The 20,048-nt window shown below is 46.4% G+C and overlaps 1 protein-coding gene across 1 annotated transcript in view; it reads right to left on the bottom strand.

Annotated features, from left to right (window-relative positions):
* The window catches only part of LOC132571135 (zinc finger protein 721-like), a 32,216-nt gene extending 12,407 nt beyond the window's left edge, over positions 1-19,809 (bottom strand). The window contains exons 1-4 of the mRNA XM_060237816.1: positions 19,684-19,809; positions 14,806-14,898; positions 12,646-12,738; positions 8,736-10,371 (exon numbers count right to left, since the gene is read on the bottom strand). Coding sequence (XP_060093799.1) covers positions 8,736-10,371; positions 12,646-12,738; positions 14,806-14,898; positions 19,684-19,717 — 1,856 coding nt within the window. The 5' untranslated portion in view covers positions 19,718-19,809. The remainder of the gene's footprint in view (positions 1-8,735; positions 10,372-12,645; positions 12,739-14,805; positions 14,899-19,683) is intronic.
* Between the last annotated feature and the right edge of the window lie 239 nt (positions 19,810-20,048).

Raw genomic sequence — 20,048 nt, 5'->3', positions numbered from 1 at the left:
TTCCCCCCCCAGCAAGCTGGGTTCTCCTTTGACCAACCTCGGAAGGCTGAGTCGACCTCGAGCCGGCTACCTGAAAGCCCAGCTTCCGCCGGGGATCGAACCCAGGTCGTGAGCAGAGCTTAGGACGGCAGTACGGCAGCTTTACCACCCTGCGCCACGCGGCTCTTGAATTCCAGCCCTGCCGCACCCCATATCCCTTAGAAGGGAAAACAGCTTGGATTGGGGGGAAGGGGGGGTGGAGACGGGGGGGGGGGTGAATTTGAAAGGGCAGCCATCCTGCCTCCTTTGCAAAACTCATCACCCCACAGCAGCTTTGACCACGATAGCAGATATGCCGTGGGGGAGGGGGAGGAGGAATGAATCCCCAAAAGCCTCGAACCCAGAGCCTCTCTCCAGTCTGAAGAAGGGCTGACCCTCTTTCCATTCCCCCAAGACAAAGAGGCACAGCTTTGGCAAGGAGGAGGAAGATCTCTGCCCCCTCCTCCAAATCCCCCTTTCAGATCTGGGGGGAGTGCTCATATTCCCCTCCCCCTGCTCCAGCCCGCCTCCTTTCTCTGCGCTCTGGGTCTTGCATTGCAGCCCCCGACCCCTCTCTCGCCCCCCGCCAACAAGCCTCTTGCACCTCACCGGATTTCCCCCCAGTTCAAGCAGAAACCCCCGGGATTCACAAGGGCTTTCTTGCAAACGGAGAGGTGGAGGAAATGCCTTCCCCTTTTCAGCCCCCTGGCGTCTCTCTAGAACTGCGTCTCTCTCTCTCTTTAACCCTTGGAGGCAGAGTTTATTTTGTGAAAAGGAAAAGGAAAGGGGGTGGGACTGATCCCTCCCAATGCCCCCCCCCCAGGAAGTGGGGCTGCCTCCTAAAAGGTGCTGGCATACCCCACTGGGGAATAATGCCAGGGGGAGAAGTCCCCTAACTAGAGCGGCCAATCCCCAGATGAAAGACAAAAACCAGAGAAGCACAGTGAAGGTGAATGGCAAACAAAATAATAACTGTGGGAAATCACGCAAAGCAATGAACACAGATTCCCAACACTATGAACAAAATTCAAAAAGCGGCAGTCGAATTAATTTTATAGAAATTTTACAAAACACTTATTACTAATACTAACTTAAGTAAAATCTACATTTATAGTGCTGTGTCCTGGTTCCAAATAGTGGAATATCTCACCAAACATAATATTCTCCCCCCCAAAAAAGGGTTTTTTTAAATCATGATATGCTCTATTTCTAGTATGTTCTGGGCTCACTTTCTCTCCTCTGGTTTGAATACAAAAAACTGTGAGCGCTAATTAGTTGAGTTTGATGAACTGGATTTCTTAATAGAGTATTGGGACAGTTGCTTGTACTTTCCTACAGTAGAATCAGTCAACAGAATGTATTTTCACGGGATGCTCTTCAGTATAATTGCATGACTGCTCCTTGGTTCTCTATTTTATGGATTACTCTTTCTTTTTCTTGTTTTTTTTTTAAAAATGGTTTATTATATCCTCACTAAGCCTGCATTATTTGAGGTGACAGATTAAAGAGTTCTTTATTGTAAACTCAAAATCTTGTTAATAAAAATCTGATTAATTAAAAAAAACCACTTATTACTACAGCATCGATAAGATCGTATGCATAATGTCACTCAAAAATCATAAACAGTTCATTAATGTCCTAAAATACGTCGTTGCTCCAGAAGACTTCCAAAAGTTTAGAAAAAACGATCCCACCACTCCTTTTGCGATGGATTAAAGTCTAGTGCGGGCCAACAGTCCTGTGGCCGATATTAAGAACATAAGAACATAAGAGAAGCCATGTTAGATCAGGCCAATGGCCCATCCAGTCCAACATTCTGTGTCACACAGCGGCCAAATATATATATATATATATATATATATATATATATATATATATATATATATATATATATATATATATATATATACACACACACACACATACACACTGTGGCTAATAGCCACTGATGGACCTCTGCTCCATATTTTTATCTAACCCCCTCTTGAAGGTGGCCATGCTTGTGGCCGCCACCACCTCCTGTGGCAGTGAATTCCACATGTTAATCACCCTTTGGGTGAAGAAGTACTTCCTTTTATCGGTTTTAACCTGTCTGCTCAGCAATTTCATCGAATGCCCACGAGTTCTCGTATTGTGAGAAAGGGAGAAAAGTACTTCTTTCTCTACTGATTGAGTAGAGTACTTCTTTCTCTACTATTGATCTTAAATGTTGATAGATGTATCAGAAAGAATGTCAATCCAGCCAAAATCAGGGCTTCAGTTCTTGGAAAAATAAACCAGCGGGTACATGGAAAACCTCTGAAAGGGACACACAGGAACCTCTAGTACCTATTTTTCTACACAGCAACCCCTGGTCACACCCTTGCTCCTGGCTCCACCCCCAAAGTTTTCTGGCTCCACCCCCAAAGCCCCCAGATATTTCTTGAATTGGCAATCCTAGCACTCCATTATACCCTATGGAGAGGAATTCCCAAGGGATATAATGGAGAATTGACCTGTGGGTGTCTGGGGCTCCAGAGGGGCTGCTTTTCGAGGTAGAAGCACCACATTTTCAGCATAGCATCCAGTGCCGCTCCTCAAAGCACCCTCCAAGTTTCAAAAAGATTGGACCAGGAGGCCCGAGTCTATGAACGCCAGAAGAAGGTGCCCCTATCCTTCCTTATTTCATATGGAAGGAAGGCATTTAAAAGGAGCATGGTCCTTAAATGTAATGACCAGAACACCTGGGGATTGGCAGTGGCGGACTGGCAGGGTGTCTGCTTGCCCGATGGTAAGTGGGCCCCCTTAAACATTAGGCAATATGTTAAAAATGTTAATGACTTTTTAGTGTCTTGAAAATATAATAGAAGTCCCAGTATTATTACTGTAATGCAACTAAAATTTACATTGTCCTTAGGGTTGCCAGCCTCCAGGTGGGGCCTGGGGATCTTCCGCTTTTACAACCGATCTCCAGCTGGCAGACACCAGCTCCCCGGTGAAAATGCAATCTGAATTTACATTTAGCGTCTACTGTATACTGCCAGCGATATGTCCAATGTATGTACACTGTAATTAGGAAAGGTCCCCTGTGCAAGCACCAGTCGTTTCCGACTCTGGGCTGATGTCGCTTTCACAACGTTTTCACGGCAGACTTTTTACGGGGTGGTTTGCCATTGCCTTCCCCAGTCTCTACACTTTCTCCCCAGCAAGCTGGGGACTCATTTTACCGACACTCTGAGTCACGTAAGAACATAAGAGAAGCCATGTTGGATGAGGCCAATGGCCCATCCAGTCCAACACTCTGTGTCACATAAGAACATAAGAGAAGCCATGTTAGATCAGTCCAATGGCCCATCCAGTCCAACACTCTGTATCACAGAAGAACATAAGAGAAGCCATGTTGGATCAGGCCAGCGGCCCATCCAGTCCAACACTCTGTGTCACATAAGAACATAAGAGAAGCCATGTTGGATCAGGCCAGCGGCCCATCCAGTCCAACACTCTGTGTCACATAAGAACATAAGAGAAGCCATGTTGGATCAGGCCAGTGGCCCATTCAGTCCAACACTCTGTGTCACATAAGAACATAAGAGAAGCCATGTTGGATCAGGCCAGTGGCCCATTCAGTCCAACACTCTGTGTCACATAAGAACATAAGAGAAGCCATGTTAGATCAGTCCAATGGCCCATCCAGTCCAACACTCTGTATCACAGAAGAACATAAGAGAAGCCATGTTGGATCAGGCCAGCGGCCCATCCAGTCCAACACTCTGTGTCACATAAGAACATAAGAGAAGCCATGTTGGATCAGGCCAGCGGCCCATCCAGTCCAACACTCTGTGTCACATAAGAACATAAGAGAAGCCATGTTGGATCAGGCCAGTGGCCCATTCAGTCCAACACTCTGTGTCACATAAGAACATAAGAGAAGCCATGTTGGATCAGTCCAATGGCCCTTCCAGTCCAACACTCTGAGTCACATCAGAACATAAGAGAACCCATGTTGGATCAGTCCAATGGCCCATCCAGTCCAACACTCTGAGTCACATCAGAACATAAGAGAAGCCATGTTGGATCAGGCCAATGGTCTATCCAGTCCAACACTCTGGGGCTTTTCACTTTTACCAACGGAAATCGGAAGGTAATCGGTATTGTGCCGCCCTGGAGTAATCTGGGACAAGGATGGGAGTTTCAGACACATTATTTTCTTTCTGTTAGGGTTCAGCGTCTGAAGCGAGCCATTTCACACTGTTCCGGTTTTATCTCGCATCTGGGAGCGCCGGCAGTTTTCGCACCCTTTTATGCCGGCTGGCACACGATCTCTGGCTGCTTCTTCTTCTTTTTAATGTTGAGCTAAGAGCGTTATGGCGCACAGAAAATCAGATATCTCAATGCAGCCCAGGCATCCAAATGTTGGTGCTGTTGCACTATATTGATGTGATGTCATAGCTCTATAACGCTCTTAGTCTGACATTAAAAAAAAAAAAAAGCCAGAGATCATGTGCCGGCCAGCAAAAAATGGTGTGAAGATGGCCAGCACTCCCAGAATCGCTATAGGGGACTTCACACAGCATCCCATAGCGATTTCAACCTGGAAGGAGGGGTTGAAAACTGGAGGGAACTGCTCTTAGTCAAAAACAACTCAAGCGCGCCTCACTTCCAGGGCAGCTGCGGGACTGTGTGAAAAGGCAACAGTATTCCGGTAGCAGCCAGTTATTGAATCGGATCAGCAGAAACTCGTTATTGTTCAGTAACTGACTAACTGCCATACTGGAATATTTTAAAAAGGTCAAGGTAGTCCCCTGTGCAAGCACCAGTCGTTTCCGACTCTGGGGTGACGTTGCTTTCACGTTTTCACTGCAGACTTTTTTTTACGGGGTGGTTTGCCATTGCCTTCCCCAGTCATCTACACTTCCCACCCCCCAGCAAGCTGGGTACTCATTTTACCGACCTCGGAAGGATGGAAGGCTGAGTCAACCTTGGGCCGGCTACCTGAACCCAGCTTCCGCCGGGATTGAACTCAGGTCATTAGCAGAGCTTAGGACTGCAGTACTGTAGCTTTACCACTCTGTGCCACGGGGCTCTTTACTGTAATACTTAGGCAGCATGAAAAAGCCCTCTGTGTCACACAGTGGCCAAAAATCCAGGTGCCATCAGGAGGTCCATCAGTGGTGTCAGGACCCTAGAAGCCCTCCCACTGTTGCCCCCTCCCAAGCACCAAGAACACGGAGCATCACTTGCCCCAGACAGAGAGTTCCATCAATACCCACAGTGGCTAAAAGCCACTGATGGACCTCTGCTCATGATAAACTTTGATTAAGAACATAAGAGAAGCCATGTTGGATCAGGCCAATGGCCCATCCAGTCCAATACTCTGTGTCACACAGTGGCCAATATATGTGTGTGTGTACATACATACATATATATACACACACACACACATATATATATACTGTGGCTAATAGCCACTGATGGACCTCTGCTCCATATTTTTATCCAATCCCCTCTTAAAGCTGGCTATGCTTGTAACCGCCACCACCTCCTGTGGCAGTGAATTCACCCTTTGGGTGAAGGAGTACTTCCTTTTATCCGTTTTAACTGGACTGCTCAGCAATTCAATTGAATGCCCACGAGTTTTTGTATCGTGAGAAAGGGAGAAAAGTACTTCTTTCCCTACTTTCTCCATCCCATGCATAATCTTGTAAATCTCTACCATGTCACCCCACAGTCGGCGTTTCTCCAAGCTGAAGAGCTCCAAGCGTTTCAACCTTTCTTCATAGGGAAAGTGTTCCAAGCCTTTAATCATTCTAGTTTCCCTTTTCTGCATTAAATCAGAGAGATGATTATTGATGGAGACTGTAAAGCACTTGACACTAGCAGCTTGAAGGACAATCAAAATCTCGCTCTCAGAATTCACTCTACCGTTTACGGAACACTTTGAATTCTTAGGAAAGAGAGAAAACAATCCTTCTGCACTTTCTCAACAGAGGTAGTAGAGTCGGCTTTGCCTGCCTAAAGACCAGGGGGGTTGACTAACAGATCCCTTCTAGTACAATGAGATATTTAAGGCCAGATTTCACATCGTGTGTCTGTATAACAACCAGAGAACTTCTGAGAGACGATCAGGGAATTATTTATTTATTTTGAGAAAAGAGCCCAGCAGGAGCTCATTTGCATATCAGGCCACACACCCTGACTCTAAGCCAGCCAGAAAAAAAAGCCCTGGAGATCACGATTTTATTTTAAATAAAGCATGCTTTTTGTATTTGGGAAAAAAGAAGAGGTGTTCACTTCTGTTGTGGGGAGAAGAAGGGAAGGAGATTGTAAGCCACTCTGAGGGAGTCTCACAGCAGTTTACAATCTCCCTCCCTCCCTCTCCTCACAACAGACACCCTGTGAGGTAGGTGGGGCTGAGAGAGCTCTGACAGTTTGGCGTTGAGGTTTGGAGTGTGGATAATCTGGGAGGTGTTGGATTCCCCACTTCTCCACACGCTGAGTGACCTTGGATCAGTAATAGTTTGTGAAAGAGCTGCTTTCTCAAGGGTAGTTCTTGAAACGGCTCTCTCAGCCCCAATTACCTCACAGGGTGTCTGCTGAGGGGAGAGGAAGGGAAGGGGATTGTAAGCCACTCGGGAGACTCAGCGTGAAGGGCAGGGTATAAATCCAGTCTCTTTCTTCTCTCTTTAGAGAACAGCTCTGAGAGAAAGAACCGTGACTAACCCAAGACTGCATGTGGGGAATCAAACCCGGTTCTCCAGATTAGAATCTGCTACTCTTAACCACTCATTACTACACAACACCTGGGTCACTCTGAACACGTGAAAGTTTATCATGCAACTACAGAAAAAGGCACACAATAAAAATTAGGCCTACTAACATTTCTCATTTAGCTAAATACAGAACAATTGCAATTCTCTAAGAGTGAAGCAAGTCAGTTTTCAAGCCGAGAGGCAGGAGGTTATGTACAATGGGAAGCCTGGCACGTGTTAACCCTCATCTGGGGCTTTTTTTTGGAGCAGGAATTCCTTTGCATATTAGGTCACACTCCCCTGATGTAGCCAATCCTTCAAGAGCTTACAACAGGCCCTGTAAGAAGAGCAATGTGTGCTCTTGGAGGATTGGCTACATCAGGGGGCGTGGCCTAATATGCAGAGGAGCTCCTGCCACAAAAAAAGCCCTGTAATAAAGTCTTTTCTGATTGGAAGCCACCAGTAGGAAGCCTCATTAGACCTTTATGTGACATTTTTGGTAGCGGTGACAGAGGAAGAGAAATAACACTTGAAGTTGAGCATCTGACTATCCTCCAAATAAGACAATCGGACCCTAAAGCGATTGAGCAAACGAGTCACTCTACTAGGTGGATGAGAAACATCTTGATAGCAGCAAGGTTACAAGACAAAAGACAGCAGTGATTTGTAATTCCAGAGCGATAAGTCTCCTAATTCTTCAGTTATTCTAAAAAATTATCTAGGTCGAGAGGCAGTTCTGAATGTTTGGTACTTTTTCGTGAACAGGAATTCAACTTTTATATATAATTTTTTTGCCTTGGCAAATCCAAGCAACCTGATTGGTTGGGACTGGGTGGGACTGTGGGACATCAACATTTGGCCCGTCAAACTATCAGTCAAGAGTACTTGCGTGCCATTGGTTGAGTCTGTTCCTCTCTCCTGTTGAAGTGGCAGCAAAGCTGATTCTGTCAGTAAAAGGCAACCAACCTTAGTTCTGGCAGTTATTGGCTCTCCCTACTCTTCCACTGGCTAAGCTGCCTGTCGCATTGATTCACAGAGGAGACAAAGAAGCCTGTTCCTCGATTGGCTGAGGGAGGGAAACAATCACAGAAAGACTTCCCTTGATTGGCTGAAGACTTCTCCCTATCCTTCTCTAGAAAGGGGGGAAATGGCATCCTGTGGCAACAGACCAGATACAGAGAGAGAGGTTTTGTTGTGTGTCCTTTATTTTTTGGTCTGAAAGGCATCACTAAAAGTTTCTGAGGCAGAACTTATTGGGGCCAGTCCTGACTAGGGATGCCAGATCCATGTTAGTGGGGAATTCTTGGGAGATTCTGTGGTGGAGTTTGAGGAGGGCATAGAGTTAGAGTTTGAGAGGGGTCCGTCAGATCCAGGTTCTTGCTGTGGAAGCTGACTGGGTGATTTCAGACCAGTGACAGACTTCCAGCCTAACCTGCCTAACCAGGGTTGTTGTGCAGATCAAAGGGAGGGGAGAAGAGAATGATGTAAGTTTCTTTGTCCGCCCCCCCACTGTGGAGAATGACTGTCCTTTTCCTATGTAGAGGATGGAGGAAGGAAATAGAAAACTGAAGTCAGAGGGGCAGATAAATGGAAGGAGATAGGGTTATCAACTCAAGGTTAGGAAATTCCTGGAGATTTAAGGGATGGGGACTGCAGAGGGTGGGTTTTGAGGAAGTGTGGGACTTCATACAGGTACAATGCCATTTCCTTCTGGGAAACCACAGTTGCCAATCTTCAGGTGAAGGCTGGAGATGACTCAGAATTATAACTGCTCTCCCGATGTCAGAGATCAGCTACCCAAAAGCTTGCGGGGGTAGGGGGGAGTGAATGCCTTCAGCTTGGGTGGATGGGAAGACAGCAATGGTGAGGGACATTCACCCAGAGCCTCTTTCTAGAGCCCATTGTATTTTTCTTCCTAGTGAAAATACATAATGCATAAACATTCATAAATATAATTAAAACCATGAATATGCAAAATATCTCCTCTACCCTGTGTGCATTCTTTCATGGGAAGTAAGGTGTCCACTCCGACGAAACCTTTTCCCACACTGCAGGCATTTGTATGGTTTTTCCCCTGTGTGAATTCTTTGATGGGAAATACAACTGTCACTCCGACTGAAGCTTTTCCCACACTCCAGGCATTTATATGGTTTTTCCCCTGTATGAATTCTTCGATGGGAAATAAGAGTGTTACTCTGACTAAAGCTTTTCCCACACTCCAGGCATTTATACAATTTCTCCCCTGTGTGAGTTCTTTGATGGGAAGTAAGTTTTCCACTCTCACTGAAGCTTCTCCCACACACCAGGCATTTATAAGGTTTCTCCCCTGTGTGAATTCTTTGATGGCAAGAAAGACTGGAATGCTGACTGAAACTTTTCCCACACTCTAGGCATTTATATGGTTTCTCCCCTTTGTGAATTCTTTGATGGGAAGTAAGGCTTCCTCTGTAACTGAAGCTTTTCCCACACTCTAGGCATTTATATGGTTTCTCACCTGTGTGAATTCGTTGATGAATAGTCAGACTGGAATGCTGACTGAAACTTTTCCCACAATCTAGGCATTTGTATGGTTTCTCCCCTGTGTGAGTTCTTTGATGGGAAGTAAGACTGGAATTCTGGCTGAAGCTTTTCCCACATTCCAGGCATTTGTATGGTTTCTCACCTGTGTGAATTCTTTGATGTAAAGTAAGACCATAACTCTGACAGAAGCTGTCCCCACACTCCAGGCATTTGTATGGTTTCTCCCCCATGCAAATGTTTTGATGAACATGAAGGTGTGAACTATGACTGAAACTTTTCCCACACTCCAGGCATTTATATGGTTTCTCACCTGTATGAATATTTTGATGAGCATGAAGGTGTGAACTCTGAGAGAAGCTTTTCCCACATTCCAAGCATTTATATGGTTTTGCACCTGTGTGAATATTCTGATGAGCATGAAGGTGTGAACTCTGACTGAAGCTTTTCCCACACTCCTGGCATTTATATGGTTTCTCCCCTCTATGAGTTCTTTGATGGCCATTAAGGTATGAACTCCGACTGAAGCTTTTCCCACACTCCAGGCATTTATATGGTTTCTCCCCTGTGTGAATTCTTTGATGGGAGATACAACTGTCACTCCGACTGAAGCTTTTCCCACACTCCAGGCATGTAAATGGTTTCTCCCCTGTGTGAATTCTTTGATGGGAAGTAAGACTGGAACTCTGGCTGAAGCTTTTCCCACACTCCAGGCATTTGTATGGTTTCTCCCCTGTGTGAATATTTTGATGAGTATGAAGGTGTGAACTCTGACTGAAGCTTTCCCCATTCTCCAGGCATTTATGTATTTTCTTCCTGTTACACATTCTTTGTTGAATATCAATAACTGATATTTCAGTGGAAATTTCGTTGCTTGCAGCACACTCCTTCCTGTTGTCTCCTTGACATATTTTTTCCCATGGAAAGTCATCTTTCTGTAAAGGACCAGAATTATTCTTCCCTTTGGGTGGGTGTTTTCCCTCCTCCTTCCTTGGTGTATCCAAATATTCAAACTCTTCTTTCACATCTAAATACGTAGCCTCTTTTTCCATCAGTGGGTATTCTTCGGCTTTACTTGCTGACCACCACACGTCTCCTGTTGAAAGAACTGTTGAAATATCTGGTGTGATAATGTGAGACTTTCCACAAATATCTAATTTTGAGTGCAGTAGCACCTATAATCTAACAAGGTTTTCTGGGTTTATTATTATTATTATTAGTAGTAATTAGATTTATATCCCGCCCTCCCCCCCAAAGCAGGCTTAGGGCGGCTCACGAGGAATAAAATCACAGTAAAAGATTCATGATACAGTTAAAAATATACAGCATTCAACATTCAATAAATCAGTGAAAACAATTTGATGGCTACCCTCCCTAGATTCACGTCAAGGAACGACGGATATTGAGGACTTTATTTCTAACAGGACTTTTTCATGATATTGACTAATTGGTTTGTGAGTGGTATTATATCTTTAAGAATACAAGTGTTTTTTGTGAGTGGTATTATATCTTTAAGAATACAAGTGTTTTTTGCTACTCAGTTTTCGTTGTTTTTTTTAATCTATACTGAGTATCCATTTTTTGTATTATATATTGGGAGGACAGTTTTAGACATACCATGGAGCACCAAAAATACAAATAAGTAGGGTCGAGAGACTCAAGACCAGGATTGCCCAAATTTGCTTAACACAAGAGCCACACAGAATAAATGTTAGATGTTTGAGAGCTGCAAGACATGAACATCAGATGTTGGTTGGTTGGAAGGAAGGAAAGAAGGAAGGAAGGAAGGAAGGAAGGAAGGAAGGAAGGAAGGAAGGAAGGAAGGAAGGAAGGAAGGAAGGAAGGAAGGAAGGAAGGAAGGTAGGTGAAGGAGGGAGGCGAGGGAGGGAGGCGAGGCGAGGGAGGCGAGGGAGGCGAGGCGAGGGAGGGAGGGAGGGAAGAAGCAAGGAAGGAAGGAAGGAAGGAAATGGATGGGGAGAGGGAACAGGGAGGGAAAGGTAGAAAGAAAGCAACTTTAACTTTAAATGCATTCTCCAAGTCACCAGCTGGCTTGCTTGGAGAAGTGATTTAAAGAGACAGATGCCTTCTCCAAGCTGGCTGACAGGGTGGTTGGGGTTTCGAGAGCCACACAATATGCATAAAAGAGCCACATGTGGCTCCCGAGCCACAGTTTGGCCACCCCTGCTCTAGACCAAAGCATGCCCAAACTCTCCCTAGAAGAGAGGCATCAAAATCGCAGCATAACATCTAGAAACTCTCCTCAAAAAATCCCCAAGTTTCAAAAAGGTTGGACCGGGAGTTTCAATTCCATGACCCCCAAAAGAAGATGCATTATTCCAATGGAGGGAAGGCATTTTAAAAGAGTGTGGTCCCCTTTTAATGTGATGGCCAGAACTCCTGTGGGCGTTCAATTGTGCTTGTCACGCCCTTGCTCCTGGCTCAACCCTCAAAGTCTCCTGGCTCCACCCCCAAAGTTCCCAGATATTTCTTGAGTCAGACTTGGTGACCCTATGTATGCCCGAGACCTTTCACAATCATATGCAATGCTGCGCAACGCCCAGGGGGGTGACAAGATAAAACAGGGTCACATAAGAGCTGTCTGGGGTTGCTTTGAATCAGCATATCTCTACCATAAAGATATGAATCAGCATATCTCTACGATGAATCAGCATATCTCTATGATGAATCAACATATCTCTACCATAAAGCACATGCTTTGCACTGCAGACACAGAGAGTCGGCCTCAAGGCCCAGCAAACACCCTGGCCAGAAAACCTAGGATTTCCAGAGTGGGCAATACTGGGCTAGACTTGGCAGAAGCGTCAGAAGGAAACTGTCTCTTTTCCTAGGTTGAAGATCTATAGGCATCATTTCAGCATCCACAACTAGGGTTGCCAAGTCCAATTCAAGAACTATCTGGGGACTCTGGGGGTGGAGCCAAGAGACTTTGGGGGTGGAGCCAGGAGCAAGGTTGTGACAAGCATCATCGAATTCCAAACGCAGTTCTGGCCCCACGTTTAAGGGGACTGCACATCTTTTTAATGCCTTCCCTCCACTGGAAATAATGAAGGATAGGGACACCTTCTTCGGGGGCTCATAGAATTGGACCCCTGGGGTCCAATCCTTTTGAAACTTTGAAGGTAGTTGGGGGAGAGAACCTGGATGCTATGCTGAAAATTTGGTGCCTCTACATCTAAAAACAGCTCTCCTAGAGGCCCAGATGTCCACAGATCAATTCTCCATTATACCGTATGGGGATCAGTCTGCACAGGGAATAATAGAGTGCCCAGTGAGGATAAACAAGGCAGTAGAAACTCACCAGCCCTTAGGGTGGAAGCGCAGACAATGCACAGTCTCAAGACAAGAGATCCAAAGCCCCTACCTGCCGATCCCTCCTCTTCATCGGAAGCCAAAAGAAATCGCTCTTCCTCTTCTTCCAGCCAGGATGTGAGGTCAGGTTTGGCTACCAGAGATCCTACGGAGCAGGAGAGAAGCCCACAAAGTTAGATAAGAACATAAGAGAAGCCCTGTTGGATCAGGCCAATGGCCCATCCAGTCCAACACTCTGTGTCACATAAGAACATGAAAGAGAAGCCATGTTGGATCAGGCCAATGGCCCATCCAGTCCAATACTCTGTGTCACAAAAGAACATAAGAGAAGCCATGTTGGATCAGGCCAATGGCCCATCCAGTCCAGCACTCTGTGTCACATAAGAACATAAGAGAAGCCATGTTGGATCAGGCCAATGGCCCATCCAGTCCAACACTCTGTGTCACATAAGAGAAGCCATGTTAGATCAGGCCAGTGGCCCATCTAGTCCAACACTCTGTGTCACATAAGAACATAAGAGAAGCCATGTTGGATCAGGCCAATGGCCCATCCAGTCCTACACTCTGTGTCACATAAGAACATAAGAGAAGCCATGTTGGATCAGGCCAATGGCCATCCAGTCCAACTTTCTGTGTCACATAAGAGAAGTCATGTTGGATCAGGCCAATAGCCCATCCAGTCCTACACTCTGTGTCACATAAGAACATAAGAGAAGCCATGTTGGATCAGGCCAATGGTCCATCCAGTCCAACACTCTGTGTCACATAAGAACATAAGAGAAACCATGTTGGATCAGGCCAATGGCCCATCCAGTCCAACACTCTGCGTCACATAAGAACATAAGAGAAGCCATGTTACATCAGGCCAATGGCCCATCCAGTCCAACACTCTGTGTCACATAAGAACATAAGAGAAGCCATGTTAGATCAGGCCAATGGCCCATCCAGTCCAACACTCTGTGTCACATAAGAACATAAGAGAAGCCATGTTACATCAGGCCAATGGCCCATCCAGTCCTACACTCTGTGTCACATAAGAACATAAGAGAAGCCATGTTAGATCAGGCCAATGGCCCATCCAGTAAACACTCTGTGTCACAGAAGAACATAAGAGAAGCCATGTTAGATCAGGTCAATGGCCCATCCAGTCCAACACTCTGTGTCACATAAGAACATAAGAGAAGCCATGTCGGATCAGGCCAATGGCCCATCCAGTCCTACACTCTGTGTCACATAAGAACATAAGAGAAGCCATGTTGGATCAGGCCAATGGCCCATCCAGTCCAACACTCTGTGTCACATAAGAACATAAAAGAAGCCATGTCGGATCAGGCCAATGGCCCATCCAGTCCAACTCTCTGTGTTACATAAGAAAATAAGAGAAGCCATGTTGGATCAGGCCAATGGCCCATCCAGTCCAACATTCTGTGTCACACAGTGGCCAATATATGTAGATATCTTTTGCATGCCCATAAAGTCAACAATTTTCCAACCAGTAGAAAATGAGAAGACTCCAGTACCACATTAACAATTAACAAAATTTGTGGCTTTGCAATGCAGACACAGAGAGTCGGCCTCAAGGCCCAGCAAACACCCTGGCCAGAAAACCTCGGCTTTCCAGAGTGGGCAATACTGGGCTAGACTTGGCAGAAGCGTCAGAAGGAAACTGTTTCTTTTCCTAGGTTGAAGATCTACAGGCATCATTTCAGCATCCACAATTAGGGTTGCCAAGTCTAATTCAAGAACTATCTGAGGACTCCTGGGGTGGAGCCAGACTTTGGGGGTGGAGCCAGAAGCAAGGTTGTGACAAGCATCATCGAACTCCAAAGGCAGTTCTGGCCCCACTTTTAAAGGGACTGCACATCTTTTAAATGCCTTCCTTCCATTGGTAATAATGAAGGATAGGGACACCTTATTCGGGGGCTCATAGAATTGGACCCCTGGGGTCCAATCCTTTTGAAACTTTGAAGGTAGTTTGGGGAGAGGCCCTGGATGCTATGCTGAAAATTTGGTGCCTCTACATCTAAAAACAGCTCTCCTAGAGGCCCAGATGTCCACAGATCAATTCTCCATTATACCGTATGGGGATCAGTCTGCACAGGGAATAATAGAGTGCCCAGTGAGGATAAACAAGGCAGTAGAAACTCACCAGCCCTTAGGGTGGAAGCGCAGACAGTGCACAGTCTCAAGACAAGAGATCCAAAGCCCCTACCTGCCGATCCCTCCTCTTCATCGGAAGCCAGAAGAAATCGCTCTTCCTCTTCTTCCAGCCAGGATATGAGGTCAGGTTTGGCAACCAGAGATCCTATGTAGCAAGAGAGAAGCCCACAAAGTTAGATAAGAACATAAGAAAAGCCCTGTTGGATCAGGCCAATGGCCCATCCAGTCCAACACTCTGTGCCACATAAGAACATAAGAGAAGCCCTGTTGCATCAGGCCAGTGGCCCATCCAGTCCCAACACTCTGTGTCACATAAGAAGAGAAGCCATGTTGGATCAGGCCAATGGCCCATCCAGTCCAACACTCTGTGTCACATAAGAACATAAGAAAAGCCATGTTGGATCAGGCCAATGGCCCATCCAGTCCAACACTCTGTGTCACAGAAGAACATAAGAAAAGCCATGTAGGATCAGGCCAATGGCCCATCCAGTCCAACACTCTGTGTCACAGAAGAACATAAGAGAAGCCATGTTTGATCAGGCCAATAGCCCATCCAGTCCAACACTCTGTGTCACAGAAGAACATAAGAGAAGCCATGTTGGATCAGGCCAGTGGCCCATCCAGTCCAACACCCTGTGTCACATAAGAGCATAAGAGAAGCCATGTTGGATCAGGCCAGTGGCCCATCCAGTCCCAACACTCTGTGTCACATAAGAACATAAGAGAAGCCCTGTTGGATCAGGCCAATGGCCCATCCAGTCCAACACCCTGTGTCACATAAGAGCATAAGAGAAGCCATGTTGGATCAGGCCAGTGGCCCATCCAGTCCCAACACTCTGTGTCACATAAGAACATAAGAGAAGCCATGTTGGATCAGGCCAGTGGCCCATCCAGTCCCAACACTCTGTGTCACGTAAGAACATAAGAGAAGCCCTGTTGGATCAGGCCAATGGCCCATCCAGTCCCAACACTCTGTGTCACATAAGAACATAAGAGAAGCCCTGTTAGATCAGGCCAATGGCCCATCCAGTCCCAACACTCTGTGTCACATAAGAACATAAGAGAAGCCCTGTTGGATCAGGCCAATGGCCCATCCAGTCCAACATTCTGTGTCACACAGTGGCCAATATATGTAGATCTCCTTTGCGTGCCCATAAAGTCAACAATTTTCAAACCAGTAGAAAATGACAATACTCCAGTACCACATTAACAATTAACAAAATTTGTGGCAAGGCATGAGCCTTCGTGCTCACCTTTTCTCCTCACAGACTAATTTCCCGCTAGCATTACGCTACTCCCACGCTCCTCTTCTCTGCAGGGCTTCCGTCGGATTTCACACTATCTGCCCGGGGCCGCAACTTACTTTGCCTTTTTCACGCGGCAAACAGAAACTTGGTTTTTAGAGTCTCTTGTTTGCTGCGCGAAAGAGGCAAAGCGAGTTGCAGCCTCGGGGCAGCTTGTGCGAAATCCGATGGAGGCCCCGCTGAGGAGAGTGAGGGCGAGGTAAGGCTAGTGAGAAATCGGTCACGGCGTCTCCCACACCACCACTTTTGTTCCGTCTTTCAGGGGCAACGCAAGCCCTGCTCTTTTCTTCTGCTGCAGACGGATACTCATCGTGATCTAATTCCAAACGAGGCTAGCTGCCCCTCGAGAAAAACACAAGAGGCAAATAATGGGAAGCACAGACGTGAGGGACGGAGAGAAGGGTCAGTCAAATGAGTTCCCAGCTTGCTGGGGGGAAAGTGGGCCTTCCAAGTGTCTCCCTCCCCACCCACCTGTTGCGCGTGCGTCACGATTTAGGTCGGCTCTGACAGGAACTGGTTGAGGAGTAATTGAAAGCGGGCAGAAGTGCCGCACCAAGGTGGGTGCCTGGAGGAGCTTATGGGAGGAAAAGGCGACTGGGCTGCTTAAAATTAACACTTAAGTGGCTTTGAGCTACATTGCTGTCAGAAGGATGGCTTGCTTGAAATTCAAATTGAAATAAATACATGATTATAAAGAGTATAAGAGCAATCGGCCATCTACAGAACAGCTTGCTTTTGTAAAATAATGTAGAGGGCTAAAGTAAAGGTAAAGGTAAAGATAGTCCCCTGTGCAAGCACCAGTCGTTTTCAACTCTGGGGTGACGTTGCTTTCACGTTTCCACGGCAGACTGTTTTACGGGGTGGTTTGCCCTTGCCTTCCCCAGACATCTACACTTTCCCCCCTGCAAGCTGGGTACCTCGGAAGGATGGAAGGCTGAGTCAACCTGGAGCCGGCTACCTGAACCAGCTTCCGCTGGGATCGAACTCAGGTCGTGAGCAGAGGGCTCTGACTGCAGTACTGCAGCTTTAACGCTCTGCGCCACGGGGCTCTTATAGAGAGCTATAGGCCAGCAAACTCCAGAAGGCTTGTGCTTCTGGTTAAAAGAATGAGTTTGGACTGGCTCAAGCTCCTAGTACAAATATATGTAATTAAGTGTTACTAAGTGAATGAGAGAACTTGAGGTAGAAGACGGAGCAGAAGAACACACTGGGCTGGTACTTGCGGCTGGTAACCCTGGAAGAAACATAGGAAGTATTGCTGCTGAGGAAGTCCATTGATGAAATGAGCCTACATCCAGGTGCTCATGGGACTTTTTTTTGTAGTATGGGAATGGGAGAACTGGACCGCTGTTACAGTATGATGTATAAGTATGAAGGTTTTTAAATGGTTTTATTAAAAATTGTCAGCCAGCATATCACAGTAGTTGTTTCTTTCGCTGCTTGTCTCATTAACTGTGATTCCCTTTTTTTAATAGCCTCCAGGTCGTGTCTGGGGATCTCCCGCTTTTACAACCGATCTTCAGCTGGCAGAGAAAATGAAATCTGTATTTACACTTAGCATCTACTGTATACTGCGACTAATATGTACATGTACGCTGTAATTACATATATATATATATAAGGTAAAGGAAAGGTCCCCTGTGCAAGCACCAGTCGTTTCCGACTCTGGGGTGACGTCACACCATGACGTTTTCACGGCAGACTTTTTCACAGGGTGGTTTGCCATTGCCTTCCCCAGTCCACTCCACTTTCCCCCCAGCAAGCTGGGTACTCATTTTACCGACCTCAGAAGAATGGAAGGCTGAGTCAACCTGAACCCAGCTTCCGCCAGGATCAAACTCAGGTTGTGAGCAGGGAGCTCAGACGGCAGTATTGCAGCTTTACCACTCTGCGCCACGGGGCCCTTCTGAGTTTGATCCTGCCTTTTTTTGTTGTTGAGGAGGAAATCACAGGAACGCAGTTTTGACTTGACTTGGCATCGGGGTGTGTGGCTTAATATGCAAATGAGTTTCCACTGGGCTTTTCCCACAAAAAAGTCCTGTTTTAACAATGGCGATGTCAGGGTGTGTGGCCTAATATGCAAATGAGTTCCTGCTAGGCTTTTTCTACCAAAAAAGTCCTATATATATATATATGTATATGTGTGTGTGTGTGTGTGTGTATATATATATATATATATGTGTGTGTGCGTGTGTTTGTGTATATATATGTGTGTGTGTATATATATGTGTATATATATATATGTGTGTGTGTGTGTGTATATATGTATATATATGTATATGTGTGTGTGTATATATGTATATATATGTATATGTGTGTGTGTTGTGTGTATATATACATATATTGCAAAAGTTTAATTGTACCTTTTTTCCACTTATGTATTTTTTGAAAACTTTCTTACAAAAATTAAATGATAGCGTTATAGTTGTGGGTGGGCCCCCTATGTCTCCTGGCAGCCAATATTTTTAGACCCCGTCTGCCACTGAAAGCAAGGTGGAGGGACGGTGGCTCAGTGGTAGAGCAGAAGGTCCCAGGTTCAATCCCCGGCATCTCCAACTAAAAAGGGTCCAGGCAAGTAGGCCTGAAAAACCTCAGCTTGAGACCCTGGAGAGCCGCTGCCAGTCTGAGTAGACAATACTGACTTTGATGGACCCAGGGTCTGATTCAGCATAAGGCAGCTTCATATGTTCATATGTGTCTTCTTCTATCTTGTGGGGGGAAACAGAGGCCCTAGGCGACTAGCGGAGTGCCGGCAAGACACTGGCACTTCCGCAGGGCTTGTAAAACCGAACTTTTTAAGCAACTAGTGGGAGAAGGCTGCCACTCCCATGCTGCTGACCAATTCCAGTAGGACCACCAACAGATAAGCGGAAGACCTGATATAACCTGATCCGCCTCTGCCTTAAGATTCTGTAGAGCACCGATATTTGGTTTTAAATTGTTTTTGTTTTATCATTTTATATCTGAAATGGAGACCGTTGGTTCTATTATGACCGTTAGCCGCCCTGAGTCCGTTTGGAACAGGTGGGATATAAATCAAAAGTAAATAAATAAAATCCCCACACAGGGCCTCTCAGGGCACCTCTTCTGGTGCCCTCTCACTTGGCTCAGGCCCAGAACTGCCAGGCAGGGGCTCCCTCTCCGGAAGGAGAGCCCAAAACCCTCCTCACATCAGAGCGAGGATCGTGGAGGGAGGCAGAGACCAGCTGCTGGGACCAGGGCCTGAAGCCTGGCCACGCCCTTGCTCCTGACGGGATACCTTATTGTCACTCCTCACTGCAAGAACATAAGAGAAGCCATGTTGGATCAGGCCAGCGGCCCATCCAGGCTAACACTCTGTCACACAGTGGCCAAAAAAACCCAGGCGCCATCAGGAGGTCCATCAGTAGGGACAGGACACCAGAAGCCCTCTCACTGTTGCCCCTCCCAAGTGCCAAGAATACAGAGCGTCACTTGCCCCAGACAGAGAGTCCAATCTATACCTTGTGACTAACAGCCACTGATGGACTGCTGCTCCAGATGCTTATCCAATCCCCTCTTGAAGCTGGCTATGCTTGTAGCTGCCACCACCTCCTGTGGCAGTGAATTCTGTGTTAATCACCCTTTGGGAGAAAAAAGATCCTCACCCAGAGAGGCCACGTTCCCATAATTCTCCAGCATGACTTCCTTGTACAGAGCTCTCTGGGCTGGGCACAGCAGGGTCCACTCCCCGGGGTGAAATACACGGCCACCTCCTCAAAGGACACCCCCGCCTGCAAGAAGGAGAAGGAAGCATTTCTGCACATCACTGGAAAGGTGGTCCATTGAGGGGGGGGGGACCAAAAACTGAGAAAGTCAATTTATAGTGGAAGAGCAGCACCAAGAGGTGGTGAGAAGAGCCCCGTGAGGACATCGCCCACCCCCCAGCTCTCCTTAGGAGAATCCCGGGACTAGAGTGGCTATTTTCAGCTGTAATGGGCTAAGTAGCCTTTGGGGAAGAGGCCAGAGGAGT

This window comes from Heteronotia binoei, chromosome 5, assembly GCF_032191835.1.
Source record: "Heteronotia binoei isolate CCM8104 ecotype False Entrance Well chromosome 5, APGP_CSIRO_Hbin_v1, whole genome shotgun sequence".
Lineage (NCBI taxonomy): Eukaryota > Metazoa > Chordata > Lepidosauria > Squamata > Gekkonidae > Heteronotia > Heteronotia binoei.
Note: the sequence above shows the minus strand (reverse complement) of the source record. Positions and strands in the feature narration are given on the sequence as shown.